The sequence below is a fragment of the Squalius cephalus genome, assembly GCF_949319135.1.
Source record: "Squalius cephalus genome assembly, chromosome: 24".
NCBI lineage: Eukaryota > Metazoa > Chordata > Actinopteri > Cypriniformes > Leuciscidae > Squalius > Squalius cephalus.
This window is the reverse complement of record NC_137145.1, coordinates 22,643,803-22,670,121: the sequence shown is the minus strand read 5'-3', so window position 1 is coordinate 22,670,121 and position 26,319 is coordinate 22,643,803. Positions and strand designations below refer to the sequence as shown.

The window sequence follows — 26,319 nt, the reverse complement described above, 5'->3', positions numbered from 1 at the left end:
AAAACATGTTCGGAGTGAAAACAGACTGACTGTTTTTATATGGTGCAGTGGGGGGAAAAAACATGTATTTAAAAAAATAAATAAATACAAAATTATTCACAGCACTGGCTTTTGCATTTCACATTGCTAATGCCTTTACAATATATGAGTCATTAAAACATAACCGACATCATTAACGTGGAAATGACTGAAAGTGAAGGTTGTCTGTGTGTGTCTGCAATTGCGTGTCTTTGTATGACACTTTAAAGGGACGGTACCATCGAAAAATTTCAATTCCGTCATCATTCACTCCTTTTTATGTTGTTCCAAACATGTGACTTTATTTCTTTTCTGGAACACATCAAATAATCTTCATTCACATTCTAAAAAAGACAAAGCACGATAGAAGTAGTTGTAATTTACTGATAATCTGCTCTGTTGGAACTCAAAAAATGGCATGTTAATGCATCAGGATGATGTCAAGGTGATTTGCATTTTTAATATGCAAAATGGAAAGGACATTTGAAAGCTGAAGTGGAGGTAGATTATCAGTTTTCTCACATAAAAGTATCATATGGCTTCAGAAGACTTGGAATAAGTCATTTTTGTCCTTTTTGGAGGTTTGGAACGACATGAGAGTGAGTAAATGCTCACAGAATTTCCATTTTTGGGGTGAACGGTTCCTTTATCTAACAGAAATAATAAAGAGAGGCCTCGGCAAAAGATTCCTGGTGAGGATTCTTGCGGTCATAGGACACAAACACTAACACATAGTATATCATGAGAGAAAGAAATGTTTGTAGAGAAGATTTGACATCATAGTGTGTCTAAAATATAACTCAGTGCATAAGATACGCTTTCCCTCTCTTACACACACACACACACACACACACACACACACACACACACACACACACACACACACACACACACACACACACACACACACACACACACACACACACACACACACACACACACACACACACACACACACACACACACACACACACACACACACACACACACACACACACACACACACACACACACACACACACACACACACACACACACACCAAAAGAAAACAAGCTTAACAGAGAAATAAAGCTCAACCCATAACAAATCATTACACCATTCTTTTACAAAATCATTTAAAAAAAATCCAAGGAAAGGACGAACAACAGAATAAAAACAGGAGAAGAATATTGATGGAGACAACTGCATCTGATTGGCTGACTAACCAATGACATCACCGCTGCACCCTTGGCTAGAAGTATCACTTGAAGAAAGAATGACGTGAACAGCTGTGTGGCAGACACTTCTTTCCAAAAGAAAAATATATTTTGAATGAATAAAAAAAATGAAGTCCTATTTACATTGTTGTACTGAATTTCATTTATGCTAATTCTAATGAAAAAAAATGTCCTGACAAGAACAATATTTCTTGTCATTACATACACAAGCATATTTCTTTAAGTAAATTCGATTTTTTGTCATTACGGTAATTAGAATGAGATCTTACTGTCATGTTTTTTTTTTTGGTCATTAATAGTAATAAGAATGAGACTTTATTGTCATTACAATAATAAGAATTTGATTATTGCCATTAGGGTAATCAGAATGAGATGTTATTGTCATTATAGTAATGGAAATTAGCATTTTAGTGTCATTATGGTAATGAGAATGAATTTTTGTTGTTACGGTAATGAGAATGATTTTTTGTTGTTACGGTAATGAGAATGATTTTTTTATTGTCATTATGGTAATGTTAATTAGATTTTTGTCACGGTAATGAGATTTTTATTTTCATTATGGTAATGATCATTAATTGTTTTGTTATGGTAATGAGAATGAGATTTTTTTGTCATTATGGTAATGAACTAACATTTTTTGTAACGTAATGAGAATGACATTTTTAATGTGAATACATTTTTTTGGCATTATGGTAATGAGAATGAGATTTTTTGCATTACAGTAATGACAAATCCTTATTTTTAAAGAAAATAATGGAAAAACATTGCAAAATAGGCTTCATTATTTTTATGCAAAGAATAATCTTTTTTTACATTTATTTTTTGGTAAAGTATGTTCCTCATGATACTCACCCATATTAATGTCAACAAAGTTCTATGTTTTCCCACATATGTGCCGTACATTAATTTATAGTGGCCAAAAAAAGTGACTGGAGAAAATCAAGTGCTGTCACACAAAATCATCTCATCACACGTGCACACACACTTAAATACTTGCTACGATATAAATAAATAATCCGCTGTCAGTGGGCGAAGGAGAACAGGAAAGTTTGCAAGAGAAGATGGTGCAAAATACACATGGAAGGGAAAGGATGCCCATAGATGTAGTGCCGGACACTTTGCATGATGGGAATTTTTAATGGGAGGGGAGTACAAGCTAGGTCTAGAAAATAAACTAGCTGTTTAAGAGACGTCCAGGGTCAGTTAGAGTAATGATACAGGGCAAGAGCGATAACACTACGTACGTGGTGACCTGACAGTAAGGCACAGTGCTCTGTTTGCATCAATCATTCATGCTGCTGAAAGAAAAACTAAAACCCAGGTGACAGATAGCCTACATCACTTTCCCTTCATTCTACTCTGCTTCCGTTCTCTTCACGTCAAGAAGCAAAGACGTTTTTTTAGGTCTGGCGCCACTTTGCAGATGGGGAGGATGTTCACTCTTTAGCACCAGAGTAGTTTACTACTTTCATTCACCTCTATGCAAAGTCCACTATAGTGTCCTGTAGAGTCCAGGAGGTCCTCGCCCGGATCTGAACGGTCTTCATGTCTAGCAAATCGAAGCGAACCCATGAAGCCCACTCTGCACAATGTCGCACCGGGCTGTTCGGTCTACAGACATTAGCCAAAAATCAGCTTTCATGATTGACGCTGCACATTAACGTCCGGAGAGGTAAAATAGACACAGTAGCAGTGCGATCATGGATGTCTTCAATGCAGCATATAGATTCAGAACTTGAAAATAGATGATGAGCTATTCTACAACTTAAATATATTTGGTGCACATTTAAATAAACAGCATTGATCAAGTCATGGCAGCTGACAAGTGCGCAGCCAGTGCTGGGTTTGTATTGCACGTCGGTCCGCATGGTTTGGTGGCGCATTTACGATGGCAGATCCGTCAAAATGAACGCGTGTCAGTCCCGAATCCTGTAGCCAGGCGAGCATTGTGCAGCTGAGGCAAAGGGAAAGCTTTACCATTTGACAGACGTGTAGTTGGTCCTTGTGCCTTTCCTTGCTGTTGGTTTTTTGTATTCTTGTTTGCTAAATTGCTTAATTTGTTGTTTTGTTTTCAAGATGGCTGAACACCACCTCAGTCCCATCTCATTTGTTAGAGAGGTGGGCTATGAGAATGAATATGGGGCTTGAATAAGTGTCCAGAATGCGTTCCTGCGGCCCCTCACTGTGTTTGTTGAGGTAACGAGGGGCGGGGTGATGAGGGGGGTGGGGTTTGAGGGCTGTTGAAGGCGGGGTGGTGAGGGAATGCGTGGAGGTTGGCAGTAGTCTCATAATTTCTGCTTTCCTGAGACGATGCTGCGATGGAGCTCTACGTTCAGCTCCACGTATTGTCCCTTAGTGCAGTCCAGGAAGTAGAGTTTGTCAGAGACGACACTGGGGTCAAATCCCTCCCGTCGCATGTCTGTCTTCTGGAATTTGAAAGTCCCTGAAAGAAAACCACATGCTTAGCATTTTATACTATGCATTGGCACACTGCACATCTTTTGGCTCAATTATCTGTATTGCCCCATATATCAAGTTCAAGGGTCCATAAGTCATTTTTTGTACAGCAAAAAATGTTCAAACTTTAGATGTTGTTAGAACCTTAGACTGTATATGTCCCCCAATTGTCATATTTAATGTAACCCTGAACATGTCAGAGTAAGGCTGCACCGAAATGGGCAGAAGGTGTAATATAACTGGCCTCAATCATCTGCACTGTCCAACATGTCAAGTTCAAGGGTCTATCATTAAAAAAAAAATACAGTACAGTACAAAACATTCAACCTTTGGGTTTTGATAGAAGATTAGACTGTATGAAGGCCCAGTGTTTTACAGAGTATCTGCAGAGTTTTTAAAATGAAACTTTAAAACCTGCACAAATAAAATGAATACTGCATGTCCAGGCAGAACAAACCAATACAAATACAATCTCAAAATAAATAATGCATCTCAGATTCTTTTACTTAATTAAACAGGATGTATATGATATATAAATATGATATATAAACAGGATATATCAATAATATATCAATCAGTATATCAATACATACGAATTAGATGTTGATAGATAATGGATTTTTCTGATATAATAATAACAATAAATTTAACGTCAGAAAAAAAAAAAAAAAAAAAACATTTACAAAACACATGCTAATACTAGTAAAATCTATATACTGAATTGCATATTCTTAAGGGTAAAGAAGCCAAATTTAAAAGAGTCTGGAGCCCCTTTTTAATATTTATTCAACATGGTGATATTAAAAATATAACAGAGGAGGATCAAACTGCTTTTTTGTTAACTTGCACTACCAAAGTACATATCGTAGTAACCCTTTGCTGGTTTGTTGTTATGATTTAGGCTGTGTAGTCCCTTGTGTTGTGTTTTTTTAATTAATGTACATTGTTAATTGTGAGTGTTCACAAAATCTAAAAAAAAACCAGCATTGAGAAAAATAATAATAATCTATATACAGAATAATGTTATTAATCTTTCCTTCCTGTGACATGGTGTAATTAAACGCCAGATACAGTTTGTTTTGTGACTAAAATACCAATAATATCCAGAAAAAATGAAAAAGCAGTTCTTTTCATTTTAAATAAGCCTAAAATACACCAGAACTCTATGCTTTCCTACTAATATGCACTCTTATAACCATCTACAACATATTACAATATAAACACCACAACATAAAGTGTCAGAATTCATCAGTAGTAGATCATAAGCAATTGCTTAACATAAATATGCAGTATTCATTGATGGCGAACTGACCTGAAACCGTGAGCCTGTAGAACGTGCAAAGCAACACTGCTGCGATTTAACTTTGAACGTGCAGTGCTCACATTTATTTCATTAAAGTCCCCCTGTAGTCAATTTTATCCCTGAAAACTCACCTTTGATCACCAAAATTACACATTTAAACGTTTTTCCTTGAATTTTTTTTTAAATAAGTAGCTTAAAATAGCTTGAATGTAACTCTACACCCTTTCTTCATTTAGTATACACGGCTCTATAAATAAGCAAATTAGCCCCGCCTCCACTCACTCACATCAGCTCAGAAATCCACTTACAACAACTTATAAGGTGGGTAATCTGTGATCAGAAACAACCGCATTTTTTGGTTCACTGCAGTTTTAAGGAGAAAATACTCAGCAATGGTGTTAAGACATAATTTTCACCACAGGGGGACTTTAAATCACAGCCTTTTGAAGTTTAATGATTACATTAGATAATATCGCAATACCCTTTTTTTTCTGTCCACAAATTTAAGATATCCTAAAATAATATTTAAGACTTATGCTATACTTACGGAAGCCCTGAACCGCAACAAAAAAAAACGTAAAAAAAAAAAACGTAAAAAAAAAAAAAAATTATGTAAAAAAAAAAAATGCTATCATTGAGATTAAAGTCGAAATGTTTCGAGATTAAAGTCGAAATGTTTCGAGAATAAAGTCGAAATGTTTCGAGATTAAAGTCGAAATGTTTCGAGATTAAAGTCAAAATATTTCGAGAATAAAGTCTTCCGTAGAAGTTGTGTGTGTGCTTGCCGTTATTTCACATTGCCGCACAGGCATTCATGCGTGTGCGTGCGTGTGTGTGTGTGTCTGTAAACTGGATCTACACCATGCGTGTGCGTGCGTGTGTGTGTGTGTCTGTAAACTGGATCTACACAAAATAATAGCTGTTTACTTTTATCTGGGCTTTCAACAAAGGGATATTCTACAGGTCTACCAACATGGCATTAGGCTATAGGACGTTATAAAATATACTGGCAGACTGGATCAAGATATCCAGCTTTATGAATGAATGCATGAATGAGGCATTTATATAGCGCTTTCATATGTCTACTGTAGGCCTACACTTAAAGGGGTCATGAACTGGATTGTTTTATTATTTTATAATGTTGCCTGGGGTGCCCTTATAATGTTAGTATGATTTTTACATAAAAAATTGTCATAATTTATAAATAAAAGCCATTTTTCCAAGCCTGATTTCTGCCTCAGATTTGAACACTCCGTTTTAAGGGGTGTGTCTGCTGTGAGACTGCAGTGTAAACGCCCACTGCTGTGATTGGCTGACATGCTTGCAATGAAATAGCTAGTATTACAGGAACTCTCTCGAAAACTTGTACTACGTTTTTACTAATACAGCTATCGAGATTAACACATCGTGAAAAGTATCGTTTAAAGCATTATATTTAAATCTATTCCATCACATGAAAGGTTGCAGCATGATGAGCTTGACTGAGCAGATGACAGACAGTCTGTTGATCGCGTGAATAAAGATCTTATCATTGCAACGCAATTTTTGCACTCTCACAAATGCTTACACCAAATCACAAAGCAAACACGATGTGAGTACACAGTAAGAGCTTCGTTGTGTAGTGTAACAGTGTCATTATTTCATCACGAGTTTGGTAAGTGTCCAGAAAAGCTCTCGCGGCTCGCGCTGTGCTGTTTGATTGACAGCTTGGGCGAAAGGGATCGTTCTTTGATCGCTTTCTGTAGGCTATATAATTTAATAACAGTTTAAAAAAAGATTATTTTCATAATACTACGAGAAATTATGTGAAGTTGATCGTTTAGTCGCTGATGCATAAACAGTATTGAACGATTTTAAGAGAAATATCTGAACTTGAATAATTACACCGAAATCACTGATCGCAGATCAGGCATTAGAATACACATGGTTACTTACATGTTGCTGGCAGATCCGTGTCGGGAAATTGTGATTGACTGATTTAATAAAGTTTAACCATGCTGGAATCCGAAGGAAGCTTATGCAGACTGTCTTCTTCCACAAACAGGCGCTGCACAATATTTAGTCAACAGCATGTTTATTGCTTGTAAGTAGCTCGATCCGGTTTAGCAATTATCATGTCGTCCTATGTTATTTAGCATGTTTGGGCGAATCGGTGGGCGGGGCTAAAGAGGCCGTGTTGAAGTAGGCGTTGATCTTCTTTTGTGGAGGCGGTGTTTTATCCTCTTTGACGTCATAGTTCCCCACTTTGAAAAACGAGTCGTTTGCTGAGCCTGGTGTCTATAAAAGCTTTTATTGGACTAACAAGGTAGTTTTCAGTTCTGAAACTTACAGGATATTATTATAGTATGATGATCTCTTATATGTCAAAAGCTCAAGGAAACTTTGATTTCTCAGTTCATCACCCCTTTAAAAGCGCTTTACAATCATTTCAGGGAATCTTTCCTCAACCACCAGTGGTTATTATATTTGAGGAAATCACGAGATCGGCCAAATGATTGGATACAGAATGATGCACTTAAAATTTATCCAGAACGTACGGTGCCTATTATAGACGGCAGTTCGACTTCACAAGCGCATTTCTTTACACACACACAGACACACGCACACGCATGAATGCCTGTGCGGCAATGTGAAATAATGGCAAGCACACACGCAACTTCTACGGAAGACTTTAATCTCGAAACATTTTGACTTTAATCTCGAAACATTTCGACTTTAATCTCGAAATGATAGCATTTTTTTTTTACATTTTTTTTTTTTTTTTTTTACGTAATTTTTTTTTTTTTACGGATTTTTTTTTTTTTTTTTACGTTGCGGTTCAGGGCTTCCGTATATGCTATTTAAGTTATTTAAGACTTTTTATGACATTACCTTTGATCAAATTGAATTTGAGACATTTTAAGGACCCATAGGAATCCTAGTTATATTTAAAGGAAAATCAGCACTTTAAATCCATTTATGGGAAAAAATGCTTTAGATATGGACACAATAATGTGTGAGGGCTAAAATGCATAATTTAAGGTTAAATGGAAAGCACCAATAAGTTACTGGTGAATAAAAACTTGGCACATGGAATATTTACATTTTGGGTTCCGTTCTAAAATAGGACAGGATTGTTTCTGTGATATCAACAATATTCATCAGACAGGGGTCAGTTGGCAGACTGTGGGTTAGACGTGCCATATCTCACCTGTTTTGTTCACTTCTGGCAGGAAGCGCAGAAACACGGGCCGGGCATAGGGCGGCAGGGCTTTCTCCAGGTCCCTGCTAAACTTCGCCAGGTCTGAGCTGTGGTCCGGGTCTGCTATGGCCGCCATCCCTGCCTTGCCTTCAGCTCCTGAGGGGGAAAAAAAACATCCATATGAATCACACAAAGGCAACCTCATGCGATGCATTCTCAGCACTGCCACAAGAGGCGCTATACCATCCATTTGTAAAAACTGCTCTTTTTCTCTTCTGCAGTTAGTTTTCTCTTTGAGGTCAATTGCAGTAATTTAGCAAGTTGGTAAAAGTTAAAAAACTATCTGAATGATAACATCAGGCTTAATGGAAGCACAGATGTCTGAAAACAAAGGTGGGATCACATTAGCCAAATTTCTTAAAAATGACATTTCCCAGATAAAAACACAGTTTAAGTAAAACCAGATTAACACAGCAAGGTTTTTGCCCATTTTCCTGATTCGGTTTGGTATGTGAACACTTTAATTGTTGTTCTGCTTTTTCGACATTTGCAGTCTTGGGTGTGTCTGTTCTTGCTAAAGTCAAGGCTAAAGAAAACCCTTATGATTTCAAAATCTCACATAAAAGTTTTTCTTGAGTCATTGGTTTACTGATTTGCATTTAGACTCTTGAAACATTTTGATGGTTATTATCAGCGTATGATGTACACGTACACCTACATGTTGTAGACCCACAATTCCAGATCTGCTGATGCCTTTGTTTTGAAGGTGAGTGTATTTTTCAGCTGGCAGTCTCAAATGATGTGAGCTATTATTCAGCACTCTGCCGCCATATCTTTATAGATCTAGTGTAAGCAAAACCAGAGCCAGGCCAAGAGAAGACTTTGTTTGGCTGTGTATTCCCAGAATCCTTCAGGAGCTGCTGTAGTCAGCTTTGTTCAAATTAATTATTCTCCTCTCCACAGACTGGCTTGGCACCCGGTGATTCATGTTACTTCAAAACACTTAAAAGGAACAGTTCACCGCAAAACACAGTCTTTAGAGATGCTCTCTTTATTGTTACAAGATCATTTTAACTTGAATCTTAAATCGTATCATGTGCATTTATTTACAATTAGTTTTACAATTACAATTAATTACAATTACAATTTTACAATTTACATTTATGTGCAATTAGTCGTGCAATCAGGGTATCTGCAGGGTTCTTAAAACTAATAACAATATATAAACTAAAAATAATAATACAATTAAAACCATATGAGTGGGGTGGGGTAGTCTATGGGTAACAATCAAAACTGGAAAATGACCACGATTGAAACTTAACGTTAAGATTATATAATGATAAATGATTTCAGAATTTAAACCATTTTTTTAAGAAAAGGGATGAGTCAAACCTAAAAATAATATTATAATATTAAAGATTTAAAAATAATAAAATAATTTAAGACTTTTTAAAAACCCGTAGGGATTCTGTGCAATTTTGTTTTTTCTTTTCAATGTACCGCTTAGTTTAAAAATTGTTCAGGCGCTTTATAAATATATTTTTTTTTAAAAATAAATAAATAAATAAACCTCTTCAGCACGAAACTCCTGCCGATTATTATTTTTATCCTTCCACTTGAAGATATAGTCCCTGATGAGTAAACTATGCGTGCTGCAGATTGATTTGCCTATTTTAGCCAAGATTTTCTTAAACAGGATGAAATGTCATTTGTGGAAAGACAACGAGAGAGAAAGACAGGATAAAACCAAACAGAAAAGGTGGAGAAATGTGCCGTTACCTGGCACCTCGACTCCATACACCACCACATCTTTCATGTCCAGCAGACGGCTCAGAGTTCCCTCCACCTCGGTGGTGGACACGTTCTCTCCTTTCCAGCGGTACGTGTCTCCTGTGCGGTCTTTGAAATACATGTAGCCATAGTCGTCCATCTCCAGCACGTCCCCTGAGAGAGGAGAAGCAAACAACTTCTACTATCTAGCTGAGTGTATGCAAGCAAGAGTGCGGTTGTGTAAAGTGTTTCAAAATACAATACCTGACAGATATGCACTGTCTCCCTTTTTGAAGACATCGTGGGCAACCTTCTTATTAGTGGCTGACTGATTGACGTAGCCGTCGAATCGTCTGAGGGGGTCGTTCTGAATGATTCGGCCAACCAACTGACCAGGTTCTCCTGAGAAACACAGTAAGGAAATGGACGTTAAATTATATTTTTGCATTTTCTGTAGTGGTCGACTGATATAGATAGATAAGATTGTTTTATTTAATGCCATGTCAGCATCTAAGGCTATTTTCATGGCAAAAATTCAGTTATCAGTCATATTATAAATTTATTCATATTAACATATGATAAAAAATCCAAAACCTTATCAGGCATAATCTTACTAAATAAATCCTTAAATGAAATAACATATTAAGAGCTGCATATCAGTCAATATTTGGCATTCACAATCACGGCGTTTTTGTGTTTGGCTGATAACTGTAAGAAGTGGGACTTTTATTTTGACAGTGCTAAGAAGGTCAGTGCCTGAATGTCTAATGCTGATTTTGGGCCGATTTCCCCCCTTCCGACAATCCTAGCTGTGTCCCGATTATCTTGATGGTTCAACAGATTATCTTATCAGATTTTCCCTTGGTGTGAGGTGTGTTAAGAGTGTCCGAACCTGCTCGGAAGAACGTCGGAGCCGCCCCGATCGCGAATCGTAAATATTCAACATGTTTAATATTTACGATCAGAAATCCTGATGTGTGGGGGGAACCCCGAGGACAAACGCACACACGCTCTGGGCCCAGTTTTTCAAAAGTAATCCAGTGGGATTTCGGATCACGGATTGGATCAAATCTTGGAAATGGGTTTTTCAAAAGCAAAAGAGGGATTCTGAACTAAGATCAGATCATGTAATCCGATCTTAAATTTGATCTGGATCAAACCTGCCCTTTGGGTTTTTCAGAACTTTGAACTCGGTTTGGGATCTATTTGATCCAAAAAAACAGGATTATCCTGATCCCATCAGAAGGGTGGATTCAGTTGTGATTTTTCGAACCAAATAAAACCAGAGAGGTTTTTTTTTTAAGTGAATGATCACAAAATCAATGTTTACTGATGATATATACATTTCTTCATATTTGAAGCATATATGAAGCATGTCACATCTAATGAGATATGGTAAAACAACAAAATCTACAATTTAACATTATAACAAAATAAGGAAAGTAAAATGTTTCTGTTTATTACAGTGTTTCTGTTTCTTAAAATTAAAATAAACAATGGTTATTTGTGGCCACCGGTATTTTGCCAACTGTTGTTCTTTGGTAAGCCAGTAGGCTACACTGTTGGTTCCATTAAAGGCTCTAGTAAACAGGATTTGGTGATCCTGAAAAGTTCCTATCCGGATCAGATTGATCCAATCCGATGTTGCTTTGAAAAACTGGCTCAAAAGTAAGTTGGATTACGTGATCACGGATCGCAAAAAAAAGGATTACTAAATCCGGATCAATTTTATCCGGATTAAACCTTTTGAAAAACCGGGCCCTGGAGATTATCACGTGAAACAAAACAATATCCAATCAGAAAGTGAGATGATGGAAGACGGTCATTCACACACGCACACGCACACATGCAGGAAGCTGAGTGTTATAAGGGTTCAGTGAGGGATTAAATAGGCTAACTTTTTATAAAGAGACAATAAATACAATAAAGAATAAATAAAGACAATAAAGAATGAATATATTTCTGTATAAAAGGTTATATATAATGGTGGGTACAATGTTTTTTTTTTTTTTTTATGTGAATTTTCTGTGAAAATCATTCCAAACACTATCATCATAATTTCTTCCTGCATATCATCCGACATGCTTATTCTGAAGTCTTGCGAGATTTTGCGAGATTTCCTGTGTTCACAGTCGAGAATCTGGTTGAAAATCTGTTTGTGTGTGGTGTGCTGTCTTTGTCACATCATGGCACACCACACACTATAGGAGCAAAATGCTTAAATCTAGGATTACTTGTCCTCATGTTTGTGGTCTATCACATTTTGAAAATCTTATAAGATGTAAAAAATCTTTTGGTGTGTACCCAGCATTAAGCGCTTTGTCCATATTTTTTACAGTCTATGGTCTAAAGGCCGGGACATACCAAGCTGACGTCAAAGAACTAGCGTCGACGAATGCTGACTGTGTTGTCTAAATATCAATAAATATAAATCTGTGTATTTTACAGGTTTATTTTTTTAAGGTTAAATAATTTTTTCATATAAATATAAATATCCATATCAAGTTATTTTCATTTTTTTCTGATTTTGTAAATATTAAGTCAAATTAATTAATTTCATTGCAGCATGTTATTTACTATCTTTAAATTGAATAGTGCAATATGTGTGTGTGCACACCTGTTCAACTGCTCGTTTATGCAAATATCTAATCAGCCAATCACATGGCAGCAACTCAATGCATTTAAGCATTGTAGACATGATCAAGACGATCTGCTGAAGTTTAAACTGAGCATCAGAATGGGGAAGAAAAGGGGATATAAGTGACTTTGAATGTGGCATGATTGTTGGTGCCAGACGGGCTGATCTGAGTATTTCAGAAAACTGCTGATCTGCTGGGATTTTCACACACAACCATCTCTAGGATTTACGGATAATGGTCCGAAAAAGAGAAAATGTACAGTGAGCGGCAGTTCTGTGCCTTGTTGATGCAAGAGTTCAGAGGAGAATGGCCAGACTGGTTCGAGCTGATAGAAAGGCAAGAGTAACTCAACTAACCAACTCATTTCAACTGAGGTCTGCAGAAGAGCATCTCTGAACGCACATCACATCAAACCTTGAAGCAGATGAGCTACAGAAGCAGAAGACACACCAGTGACACTCCTGTCAGCTGAGAACAGCAAACTGAGGCTACAATTCACACGGGCTCACCAAAATTGGACAATAGAAGATTGGAAAAACATTGTCTGGTCTGATGATTCTCGATTTCTGCTACAACATTTCGATGGCCGGCTCAGAAATTGGGTGTAAACAACATGGATGAAAGCATGGATCCATCCTGCCTTGTATCAGCGGTTCAGGCTGCTGGTGGTGTAATGGTGTGGAGGATATTTTCTTCACACACTTTGGGCCCTTTAGTACCAATTGAGCATCATTTAAACGCCACAGCCTACTTGTGTATTGTTGCTGACCATGTCCATACTTTTATGACCACAGTGTATCATCTTCTGATGGCTACTTCCAGCAGGATAACACGCCATGTCACAAAGTTCAAATCATCTCAAACTGTTTTCCTGAACATGATGATGAGTTCACTGAACTCCAATGACCTCCACAGTCACCAGACCTCAATCCAATAGAGAAGCTTTGGGATGTGCTGGAACTGGAGATTCGCATCATGGATGTGCAGCCGACAAATCTGCAGCAACTGCGTGATGCTATCATGTCAATATGGAACAAAATCTCTGAGGAATGTTTCCAGCACCATGTTGAATCTAATCCATGAAGAATTAAGGCAGTTCTGAAGGCAAAAAGGGATCCAACCCGGCACTAGCAAGTTGTAAATATCAGAATTGGCCATCAAAAAAATCCATATCATCAACCGCCAACTTTCTGTCTGCTCCCCTGTGTACTAAACACGAATGTGAGCAAGTACTGTACCTGGACCACATGGGATACAGACTCCATCGGGTCCTCTGATAAGCTCCATGGTCTCCTCGTCCACTTTGACTAAGCGGATGGGGTAGATGTAGGGAAGGATCCGGCTATTGAATCCACAGGCCCCCGTCTGCAGTCAAAACATCATATGTTTGTTACAATCACCTCACACTCTTCAAAACTAAATACTGTGTCGAGCAAAATAAACAGCTAGGTGCATTTTCAATCAGCAACGTAAATGGCCCATAACCACCTGTGCTTGATTACTGAACATATTGTAGATGGCCTTATAAAATGGTAATGGTATGGTAATACACAACACTAATTGCTGCAACCCTTAAAACCCTATATATCCTTTTCCGCATGCATTATCCACTATTGTGTGGGTTTGCAAGTGTGTGCTACTCAAAAAGGCTGTTTACAGACACTTAGTCTAAGGTGTGCTTTTGTTAGGACAGACCTGGTTGTCGAAGTTGCCCAGGCTACAGTTGCACTCGGTGGCGCCGTAGAACTCTGCGATCTGTGGTATGTTGAAGCGGTTGGTGAACTCCTCCCAGATGGACCGGCGAAGGCCGTTTCCGAGGGCCATGCGGACCATGTGTTGGTGCTCCATGTCCTTCTTTGGCTGGTTCAGCAAATAGCGGCAGATCTCGCCAATGTACTGCACGATCTGAGACCAAAAATGAGATTTTAAAACTCCATCAAGCTACATTTCCATGCAACACAACTACAATTTGCAATCCCACAGCTACAACATTAAAGCTGAGGTCTGGAAGCCCTCGGTAAATTTACTGAATGTAAAATATATTGAATTTGATTTTGTTTGACTTTGTCTATTAAACCTTTGACAAGTAGCCTAGGCTGTGATCACAGCGAACATTCAGATCTGCGTTGGCGCTGCCGCTGATCAAGAGAGAGCAGTTGTCATGTATAGGTATAGGAAACAGATTCACAAACAGTCTCTTCAACCACACAGTATAATTTTTTCTGTTTTCCCAGATTATCACAGAAGTAATGGGATGAGTTCGGATATAAACATTGATGTCTACGGTAGCGATCAAAATAGAGGAAATCATCTTTGAAAGTAACTTGACGCTTCAAATAAAGGTGGTATCAATTACACCAGTAGGTGGCGACAAGTGACTGTTAAATATTTATCATTTAATCATTCATTCATGTTTCAAAAACTCTGATTCATACAGTAATTAAACAATGAAGTCTTTTTAAGTAAGTAGTAAATTACATGTTATTTTGTTTAGAATCGTGATATCTATTATTTTTTCTCATTTTATCCAGAATCAATAGATGACTTCCATTCATTTCTGTGAATCAGTTCTTTTAAACAGAAGTGGATCAAAACCTTTCATCAAAGTTATTCATGAATTTTGAACAATACCTGTTCATGTCTTAGGACAACTGTACATTAATAGAATACTGCTGCTTATTATTACATATTGCTATATAATCAACATGTAAATGCATGTAAATATATAAACAATTTTTTTCATAAAATATTCTGAGTCTTCATCTTAAAAAATAAGTCTATACAAAAAGAATATGAGTAAATGAAAAATTCACAGATATCACATTTTTTATACACTATCATTTGGGGTCGATATGATTTTTAATGTTTAAAGAAGTCTCTTCTGCTCATCTAGGATATCCATTTGTCCATTTGATTAAAAAAAAAACAGTTTTATTAATATTGTGAAAAAATATTACAATTTTAAAATAGCTGTTTTCTATTGTAATAAAATGTCATTTATTCCTGTGATCAAAGCTGAATTTTCAGTATTATTACTCCAGGCTTCAGTGTCACATAATCCTTCAGAAATCATTCTAATGATGATTTGATGCTCAAGTAACAGTTCTGATTATTATCAATGTTTAAAAGAGTTCTGGTGCTTCATATTTTTGTGGAAACTGTGATAATTTTTCTCAGGATTCTTTGATAAATAGAATATTCATAAACAGCATTTATTCGAGCACTATTGCAGCATAAATATATTTACTGTCACTTTTGATCAATTTAATACATCTTTGCTGTAATTTGCTGTAAAAACTATAGGCAAATTAATTTATTGTATATTCCATAATAATCCATATATTCCATTACTCACCGTGCAGTTGTATTTGATACAGTCATCCCAGAACTTTGATGCACTGAACTTCTTCCTGATCACCACAGTCATTCCATGGATCAGGCACTGGCCAACTCCCACTATGTTTCCTGCCACAGAGAACAACTCTGACCTCAGAACAAACCTATTGATTTCTTCCAGATTAAAGACTCACAAATAGTTGGTTAAACCAATAAAATAAACAAACTAAGTTATTTTTCTCAATACAGCATTGGACTCAAGGATCTTCTGTAGACATCCATCAAAACAAGCCACAAAACTCGCACAGGAAGTAGCCTGAACCAGACTGTGACAGGAAGTGCACATATCATGAAGGTGTAGAGCAGCCTGTGTTCAGTGATGTACCTGCTGAGTGGTAAAGTGGTAAGCAGTCATAAAGCACATCCTCAGACTTCATTCTGAAACCATAGTACACCAAGGCAGCCATGCGGTAATACCTGAGGAAAGAACGCAGGAAAGACGGGGTGAAAAACAGGGAGTTTGATTCATTGAGAGAGAAAAAAGAGAAAGAAGGAACGAGAGAATGAGAAATTGAGAAAATTAACACTGTCATACACTTACCGGCTATGTACAACGATAGCAGCTTTTGGCATCCCAGTGGTTCCCGACGTGTAAATGTAAAAAAGGCGATCTAGAAGCAAAGAAGAAGAAACAACTATGGTTATGTGATTTATGGGCCAGATTTACTAAGAGCTTGTGCCAGTCACTAGTCAATTACTATGAAATACTAGTCAAATTGACTAATGCACTAGTCAATTTACTGGTATTTGCACCATTTTTTACCACCCCAAAAAAGCATGCCTTAACCTATTTTGCACTTGACATGACGCATTCGGTGTTATTTCATTTGTGTATTGTCAGTTGATCAGGCTCAGAACTTTCCACTCCCACCGGCACTTTATGGGATTGCGGTCTCACGCTAAATTGCAAATTTGCAACTTCCAAGCAATGCTTAATTTTGTTCAGTCTGTGGTGTAAAAAGGTCGCATTAGCAATTAAAGAAAAAACACTTAAAGGAGAACTCCGGTCAATTTTAACATTGAGCTCATTTTTTTGTACATTTGGAGTGCTGTCAATACAGAGAACAACGACAAAAATCGGTGTTGCCTACACAGAGTTATTCTATTTTTAAAATTTGCACCCTGTTGACTTCAATGGGGCAAGTTTTAAACCTGCTTTTAGCCTCTTAACATCCTTGATGTGTCATTACAAGTGCACAGAAAATGTGAGTGATTCCTTCAGAGTAAACACGAGTGAGTCTGACTGCAGTAGATGTGAAAGATATGTATAAAAATGATGTTATTTCAGCCAGCGCAAATACCTGTGTTTACATCCTGTTTTTCGGTTGAAGTCCAAAGTAGTCGATTGCCGAGTTCACACGCATAGGTTTAGTACCTATGATCACGCGCGTGAACTCGGCAATCGACTACTTTGGACACCGATTTTTGTCGTTGTTCTCTGTACTGACAGCACTCCAAATGTACAAAAAAATTAGCTCAATGTTAAAAGTGACCAGAGTTCTCCTTTAAGCAAAACATGGTCAGGTCAAAGTGTCTGAATATTTGGTCGCGTATTTTAAGACATTTTACAGGTAGTCACTGTATGAAGAATTTTTGGCTATAATATGTCACAGTTGACTTTATTTTGCTATCCTCACTTACATAAATGTAAGACATCGTTAAATGTATATATATAGTGTCCTACACCCACTAGTAAAAAAATATATAAAAAATTATATCTGGTGTCTGAATAATTTTTGGTTTGACTGTATGTATATATATATATATATATATATATATATATATATATATATATATATATGTGTGTGTGGACAGGAGCTCATAGGCTTTAAATGGTGGCAAGTCTATGTTTCGATTATCTTGCCTGTGAAGCTGCGATCTGGTTGTCTGGGCTGGTTTGTAGGCGTCTCCTCCAGCAGCGGCTCTAGATGCTCCGTCCCTTCAGGAACACGCTTAGGGTCCCATTCTCCAGAGCAGAACAGCTTAACAGTCTTTCCCATGGAGCTGTGCACCTCACACAGCGCTGAGACATTTAAAGAGCGAGAGAAATACGTGAATAAATCACAGACACAAATAATGGAACAAAATGAGCCTAGAAAATCCTTCAGCGAAAGCACAGGACAAGCAAACGCCCGACAATGTGAAATCGATAAGAAACGAAGCTGACTCAACATGGCATGCTTTATGAGTCAGTATCCAATTACTTAAGAGACAACTAGGAAACTCAATTTCATTAGGATTTTGCTGCCTTTCGTGACCTCAGGAACGAATACTCTTTGGTGCAATGACATTCTTTCACTATGAGTTACACGCAGTGACCTCTGCCCAAGATAAATATTTACTCTATGCTACTCATTCATTGTTTCTCTGGAGTTCACACACTAATCTTTGTCCAAGTGCCACTTCCTTATTTTCTTCTTGTGGTGTGTCACTTTTGCTTGCAACACTTCTGAACCACTGCCTCAACCGATAGTATATTGAGGCAAATCATATTCATAAAATGCAAGCCTTGTGCTTAAAGTCAATATGAAATCGACTGACACTATTGACATTAAACTACACATTCTTGGTATATTATTGTGCAAGATGCACCAGTGCATCTCATTAAAAAAAAATACAACAATTGTTTTTTATTTAGACAAAATGTATTAAATTTGTCCACCTCCAAAATGTCTATTCGATTGATGTCACCAATCCAATTTTGTTCTAAAGTACCTGACTCCATTTTTGGTATGTAATGAACACAGTCCAATTAATTCCAGATGGATAAAATGAATATCTTACGGTGGCCGAGAGAGCTTAACGCGCTGCAACTGAAGGAAACACATGCCAGTAAAAAACAAACAAAAAAAAACACACCAAAACAACAACAATTGGTTGCACTGTGAGTATTTGTATCTTTTTTCTATATATTTGGTTGCACTGAGAGTATTTGTATCTTGTTTCTATATATTTGGTTGCACTGTGAGTATTTGCAGCTTGTTTCTGTATTGGGTTGCGTTGTGAGTATTTGTAGGCTGAATTTGTGGTTCAATTGATTCACTGTTTCGAAGCGCTGGTGGACTTTGGGAGTTTAATACGCGCTTCACAAAGTGAATTAATTATTTCAAATGTAAAAAGAAACTGCCTCCGTCACAGCCAAATGCAGTTAGCTACATTTGTTAGTAGCAGCATGGCTACTTTATCAAAAGCGTAGCTTGACTGTGGTTTAACTGCTATAAATTAGGAGTAGTTTCCTCATCTCTGATAACGATCGGATCATTTCTCACCATCTGTTAGCTCACTGCCGAACACCACCGCTTTGGCGCTGGAGATGTTGACACAGTGAACCAGGGCCTCCAGTCTCAGGTTGAAGTTGATGAGCGCTGCCTCCACTCCGATCTTCGCCATGCCCAGCCAGAGCCCCACGTACTGAGAGCGGTTCTCCATGAACAGAGCCACCACATCGCCTTCCTTGAAGCCCCTCTGGAGAAGAAGGTTAGCCACGCGGTTGGAGTAATCGTCAAGCTCCTTGAAGCTCCATTTCTCGCCCGTTCCTTCGAAAATCAGAGCCGTCTTGTCACCGTATTTCTTGAGGGACTTGGCAAAAAGTTTGGGGATGGTGTTGCGCTCACGTAGGTGCTTTTTGACATTCAGCTTTACCCTCAGCAACACACTGGCTGCACTGTAAAAGAACACAAAACAATTGATGGTATTATTCTGGACATTTTTTAAAACATCTACTTTGAGTTTTGGGTGAACTCTTCTTTTAAAATAGATACACTACTTTAAAAGTTCGGAATGATTCGGATATTTTTATGTTTTTGAAAGAAGTCTCTTCTGGTCACCAAGGCTGCATTTATTTTAATTAAAAGAAAAACAAACAAACAGTAAAACAGTAATATTGTGAAATATTATTACTATTTAAAATAACTGTTTTCTATTTAAATATATTGTAAAATGTCATTTATTCCTGTGAACAAAGCTGAATTTTCAGCATCATTTCTCCAGTCTTCAGTGTCACATGATCCTTCAGAAATCATTCTAATATGATGATTTCTGATTATTATCAATGTTGAAAACAGTTGTGCTGCTTCATATTTATGTGGAAACTCTGATACATATTTTTTCAGGATTCTTTGATTAATAGAAAGATCAAAATAACAGCATTTATTTGAAATAGAAATCTTTTGTAACTTTAAAAATGTCTTTACTGTCACTTTTGATCAATTTAATGCATCTTTGCTGAATAAAAAGTATTAATTTAAAATATATATGTATATTTTACTTACCCAAAACATTTGAATGGTATTGAATCAGCACAAGGGTTTTAAACATTGATAATAATCAGAAACGTTTCTTGAGCATCAAATCATCATATTAGAATCATTTCTGAAGGATTATGTGACACTGAAGATATATAATAATTATAATAATAATAATTTGTTACATTTATATAGCGCTTTTTCTGAGACCTCAAAGCACTTTACATAGATGGGGGAATCTCCTCAACCACCACCAATGTGCAGCATCCACTTGGATGATGCGACGGCAGCCATATTGCGCCAGAACGCCCACCACACACCAGCTTACTGGTGGAGAGGAGACAGGGATGAAGCCAATCAGTATATGGGGATGATTAGGAGGCCATGATGGACAGGGGCCAGGGGCCAGGATGCCGGGGTTACACCCCTACTCTTATTCGAAGGACATACTGGGATTTTTAATGACCACAGAGAGTCAGAACCTTTGTTTAACGTCTCATCTGAAGGACGGTGCTCTTTTGGCAGTATAGTGTCCCCGTCACTACACTGGGGCATTAGGACCCACACAGACCACAGGGTGAGCACCCCCTGCTGGCCTCACTAACACCTCTTCCAGCAGCAACCTAGTTTTTCTCAGGAGGTCTCCCATCCAGGTACTGACCAGGCTCAGCCCTGCTTAGCTTCTTGGGCTACAGGGTGATATGGCTGCTGGCATATATTCACATAGAAAACAGCTTATAATTATTCCAAACTTTTGACCAGTACTTTACACCATTTTGTACATTTAGTGTGTGGGTTTAATGCATATAATCATCTGTTTAATGATAATGATAATGATAGTTCAGATCAGATACTGATCTCATCAACTTCTTGCTTAAGTGACAAATAAGAAATCTGTAAGTGGCAGGAAGTAGTTTGTGTGTGTGTGTGAGAGAGTACACAAACACTGTCACATTGCTAAAAGCAGTGATCCCTGTTCCATAAGAGTTCTTACATCCATTAACAGCTATCCTAAAAGCCTCCATCCTCCAATCCAGGCACTTAAAGAGTAATCTGTGCTGTATGAAAAGATAAACCCACACCTCCAGGACCTGAAGTGGAACTGAACTCCATAAGCCCCAGCACTTGCTACAACAAGCGGCAAAACTGTGATTGTTAGCAGAGGTTTTGCCTTGTTTGCTAATCAAACATAGAAGTTCAGGGGGAAGTTCAAGTTCAAGATTGAAAAACTTGAAAAGCAAAATCAGGAAAAACAGGGTGAACCTGACAGGAATAACCCAGAAACCCACTTCAACCACTTGTTCCTCTTAACAAACTCATAGCTCGTAATACAGGAATGTGCGGTTATATTTGTTGAGGAACTTCTTTAAGGGTGGTTAAAGGTTCCCACTTTTTTTTTTTTTTTTAGGTTTGCTCGTTTTCTCCAGCCCCCCCTCCAAAAAAAATGTGTTCACATTTTAACACCGAACCTAAATGCAAAATGTGCTCGCTGTGTGTGCGTAGCTACATATGATGGTATTCTGAGCAGCGGAGAACTCGAGAAGAGCTTATAAAATGTGTAAAGGAGTCAAAACAGCGTCAGGAATCCCTCCGTCACACACATGAAGATCTGCCGTGAGGAGACGCGGTTCTGACGCCTGAACTGAACTGAGATGGGCAACATCACGACTATGACGAGACAAAACAGGTGTGCTTGAGCATTCGTCTTTTCATCGGTTTCAGTCCACTTGTTTGGTGTTCACCAGGGTTCAGACGGCAGCGTTCACACTTATTCAAATGAACCGCACTAACAGAGCAATCGCACCAGAGTTCGCTTTAATCCAACCAAACATGCCAAGTGTGAACACACCCTTAATGTAATGGGTCCAGAAGAATGTATTATGTGATCTTAAAACCACCAATCAGATTTCTTTTACAAAGGTCTGTTAAGACTGTCAACATTAATGAACGAAATTTTTTAAAAAAATTACTTTTAACACGTTTTTACTTTTTTAACGTTAATTTTTAACTTGATTAAAAAAAATAATAATTCTCAGAGTAAAAAAAATATTACAATTAGTTACATTACGTTTGACAGACAATGAGCTCTGACATACTTCGAGGGTTTGAAACTCAATACGGTTTAAAAACATCCAAATAAATGGTTGAGGAAATGTCCAGAAAGTGCAGAGCTGGAATCTAGATGAAGTGTGGAAAGCTAAAACAAGATAGTTTTGATTTATTTGACTTTTTTTGTCACTACAGAATTTCCATACTTTCACTTGTGTGCATTTCAGAGTTTTCACTGAAAAAGTGGAAAAGTATATTCATATTATAGTATATAAAAAAGCAAGTTAAAATGGATATTATAACATATAAACTTACTGCAAATCGCGATATATGGTCTTTGAAAACACATGGATGGACTTCCATCCTCCAGAACCCAGGTAGAAAATGAGAATGGATGGTAGGACCTGGAACCAGGACAGGCCGGCGAACAGCCTGAGAACGAAGAGAAGAGCCGTGGAGCACGCCAACCGCAACATCCTGACAACACACAAAGCACAGTCATTCAGACAGCAATTTCAACATTTCATTATTGCATTAACATTTTATTGGGCCTTTAAAAAAAAAAGACCTTGATAAAAGTTATAACAATCATTATAAACCTGATAATTACAATGGTTGATATGCAGAACTCTTGCCTTAAATCGACAGATTCTGAGATTAACAAGATACTTAATCATATCAAGACAAGATAGAAAACAGATCTTTGACCTTGTAAATGTATGTTAAAGGTATACCAGTCCAGAGTACTCGTATTATCTTACTCGAGAAAAGTCAGTGACTTAGGTTTCCAGATGTGTTTGGACAGTAAATCAAACATTTGTATTGAAATATTTATTTAAATCCTGCTGTACATCACACATTTAATATATTATGCATATAAGGATATTATTACACATAATGATGGAGGATAACCAGTTTTTATGTTTTCATATTTCTGATGAACAATGAAGATGGATACAAACAAATGTGATATATATATATATATATATATATATATATATATATATTTATATAAAAAAAGGTAATTCATTAAAATGCTCCTTTACATTAAAGTGTGTTGACGTGTTTCAAGGCCTTCTTGTCCACTAAAACACCTGTAAAGTAACTAGGGTGGATTGAATGTCAGGCAACAGAGCTATTTGATCTGTACGATCCTTTCCTACAGCTCATCTGAATGCAGCAGAAGCTTGACCTCACATCACATCACTCTAAGGCCAGCTATATAGGGGACACCGGGGCTAGTTGTCACATAGGAAAGCTGCCACAAGGGCATTCTTGCACTATCTGTAAGGTTTTGAGCCCACAAATGTATGTTTTTTTTAGCAGTGGTTTTGTTCCTTGCTTTCAAACCTCTAGTTCAAAACAGGAGATAAATAAGAGTTGTTTTTATCTACTATTTTAATCTACTGACAGCCTAAAATAAATTTTAACTTAAAAACTCACGGCGTAGTCTTTGCAAACACATAGATGGACAAAATGACCATATTATTTTGGTAATGCACAATACAACCCCTCTCAGGTGGATATCTAAACTATATAATTAATTTTGATTTTATTTTTTATGAATTATTTATTTACTTAGAATTATGCAGGCAGCTTAATAATTATACAATTTATTAATTTATCAATTTCTGTTGAACAAAAGCTTGTAATCTTGTCCATTGTTACAGCTTCATGATTTTTTGTGTGTGTTTCATGTAGGTTTTACTGTTCAAATTTGCAGGAAAAGACATTAAATAGAGTTTCCATTGTGACAACGAACTTACCCCATATAGTGTAACAAGCCACGTTATAGGTAAACACGTGTTAAATGAACTGTATAACAGTGGAAATAAACAAAATGTAAAATACTTTGCATTCAAGAATTCGGAATCAAAACCTACTCAGGGAAATGTTCACTGGAGTAAAAGTGTGACAACTAGCCCCGGTGTGATTCACCTATAGATAATACGCCATTTCATTCACTCATTCTCATTCTAATGACGGACAGAAGCGATGTTAACACATCGTCATATCACCACAACCATCATCATCATCATCATACGTTTTCGATACAGAAGGGAAACCCATCAATGCGCGGCTGTCTATCGTGAAGGATGCTGGGGAGAATCCGCCCGCCCCGCATGGTAACGTCTGTTCGGTCCTGTGACCGCGTGGTGTTGTAGCAAGACAAAAATGATAGACGTGCTGTGGGTGCGGATGGCTATTTAAGCAATGCAGAAGAGCCATCATCACAATCATTACCGCAGAGCCCTAATTCGTTGCTCCACCCGGAAACCTGAGCGAGCACATTGGATTGTACAGCACTAAAGACGACTCATTTCCGCGATTCGGCTCTTTCGAACAGTTCATTTCAGAGATTCAGCGATTCTCTTACGCCATGAACACATCACACGTTGGCGGTATTACATCCTATTGCTGTTTAGAACACAAATATAACTTGCATTTATTTATAATAAACAATACTTACATTTAATTTGCATCTCTCAGTAATGTTTTAGCTTCTTCATTCCGTTTATTATAAACAACTTTCAAATGTGTGTTGATAAAACTGTCATGCAAACAATTCAAATACGTTTCTGTGGTATTTCTGGTATTTTAGGCTCATTCTGAATCGGACAAAAGAGTGAGTCTGTGAGTTGTTGATTCCAGAACCGTGAACGAACAACTCAGTCCGTTTTAGTGATTCGGTTGAAACGAACGAGTCGTTGGAGAATCGAACATCACTACAGCACTGCAGTAACGTTACACTGAGCTTCACTCTACTGATACTGTTACAATCACAAGATACATTATGAGGATTTCACAGTCAGACTATACATTTATAGCATGTGTCTATACGACCAGGCTTACACAGTAGTAAGTTAGGCCTATATCAGTAACGGTTATTATGCTGCGTTATTTGATGTGCGTGTTTTATATATTTAAAAAAAAAAAAAAGCCCAGTGCGGATATCTGGCATCCTATATCCCTTTATCTGGATTATCAGCAATAAACTGTTACATATGACACAGCATCCATCAGCAAACGTGAACAGGACACAATGTACGCTGAAAATGCATCTTTAACTGGCAGTTGACATCTGCGATCATGACGATTAATGATACAGGAGATGCCGGAAATGGACAATGGTTAAAATATTTGGCATGTAGGTGTCTGTGGTCCAGGAAATACCTTAATATTGGTCTCCGTGGTCACAATAACGTGTGTATAATGGCAGAAGGGGAAGCTGTTCCGTACGATCCCACCTTGATCGGCTTAAGCGAAACCTCCACCGCGTTTACCTGCGCTGAGACGCACGCGCCGGTGTGTAACGGCCGCACGCCTGCCTTTTACCTACCGCAGCTTCTTTGGTAGACTTTGCCCCCGTTTATTTCATTTTTCATTATTATCTGTTATCGCTTCATTGTAACGATGGCTTGTAGCGCTGATAATTCCAATGACCTTATAATTTTCTTACTTGAGCCCGCCTTCTCTCTATTCGCCGGTGCAGTTGCGTATACATTGATTGACAGCTCTTTGAACCAATGGCGTTCTCGGAGCGCTGCGTTTGCCTCAGTAAAGGCGGGACTTAAAGTCCTGTCAGGGAAATGTGGCTCAGCCAACGAATCATCACGACAGTTTCCGCCCGGTAGTTGCTGCAAAGCAGCTCTGCAGGTCCATGAGGCATGATGGTGGAGGAGGAGGAGGGCTTTTGTCAGATATCTGTCCGTCTGCTGGTCATTGTGATGGCAGAAATTAAAATGATGTAATGCATATGGTATTTTGAATGAGACATGCTTTTTACTTGTGCATTGGAAATTACTGTGGAGACGAGGATGTTTTTTTTTATTAATCAAAATGCATGAAACACTGCTATTTTAACTTTGGAAACAGTCTATATTCTTTCTTAATGTGTTTTCCTGGTTTTATTGTGCACAACTAGTGCATATTACTTCACAGAAAAACTCTGTCCTCATACTCTTTCAAACAAATTTAAATACCAGCCCTGCGACTAAAGCAATTTACCTGTTTGGCTGCCGTCACAAATCCCTCTTATTTTTC

At 37.6% G+C, this 26,319-nt stretch overlaps 1 protein-coding gene across 3 annotated transcripts; it reads right to left on the bottom strand.

Moving 5' to 3' along the window:
* Positions 1-1,523: 1,523 nt before the first annotated feature.
* On the bottom strand, positions 1,524-25,766 carry slc27a4 (solute carrier family 27 member 4). Of its 3 annotated transcripts, none has more exons than XM_079861120.1 (13): positions 25,450-25,766; positions 22,591-22,752; positions 19,252-19,646; positions 17,847-18,005; positions 16,524-16,593; positions 16,308-16,399; positions 15,942-16,051; positions 14,282-14,491; positions 13,825-13,951; positions 10,212-10,349; positions 9,957-10,121; positions 8,187-8,333; positions 1,524-3,679 (listed from the first exon to the last, which is right to left on the bottom strand). In XM_079861120.1, the coding sequence occupies exons 2-13, from the start codon at positions 22,749-22,751 to the stop codon at positions 3,522-3,524; spliced, it is 1,932 nt and encodes a 643-aa protein (XP_079717246.1). In that variant the 5' UTR covers position 22,752; positions 25,450-25,766; the 3' UTR covers positions 1,524-3,521. The 3 variants fall into 3 exon arrangements, with proteins under 3 accessions (XP_079717246.1, XP_079717247.1, XP_079717245.1); XM_079861121.1 differs by lacking the exon at positions 25,450-25,766 and adding an exon at positions 24,520-24,540; XM_079861119.1 differs by lacking the exon at positions 25,450-25,766 and adding an exon at positions 24,320-24,474.
* Between the last annotated feature and the right edge of the window lie 553 nt (positions 25,767-26,319).

What these genes read in the sequence shown, in the direction of transcription:
- slc27a4 (XM_079861119.1), bottom strand. Translation starts at nt 24,345, where the DNA reads ATGGGTTTCCCTTCTGTATCGAAAAC. An exon ending in TTCCCTTCTGTATCGAAAAC is followed by an intron (nt 22,753 to 24,319) that starts GTATGATGATGA and finishes GTGTGTTGTCAG; the next exon opens with GATGTTGCGGTTGGCGTGCT. An exon ending in ACCATATATCGCGATTTGCA is followed by an intron (nt 19,647 to 22,590) that starts GTAAGTTTATAT and finishes GTTCTTTTACAG; the next exon opens with TGCAGCCAGTGTGTTGCTGA.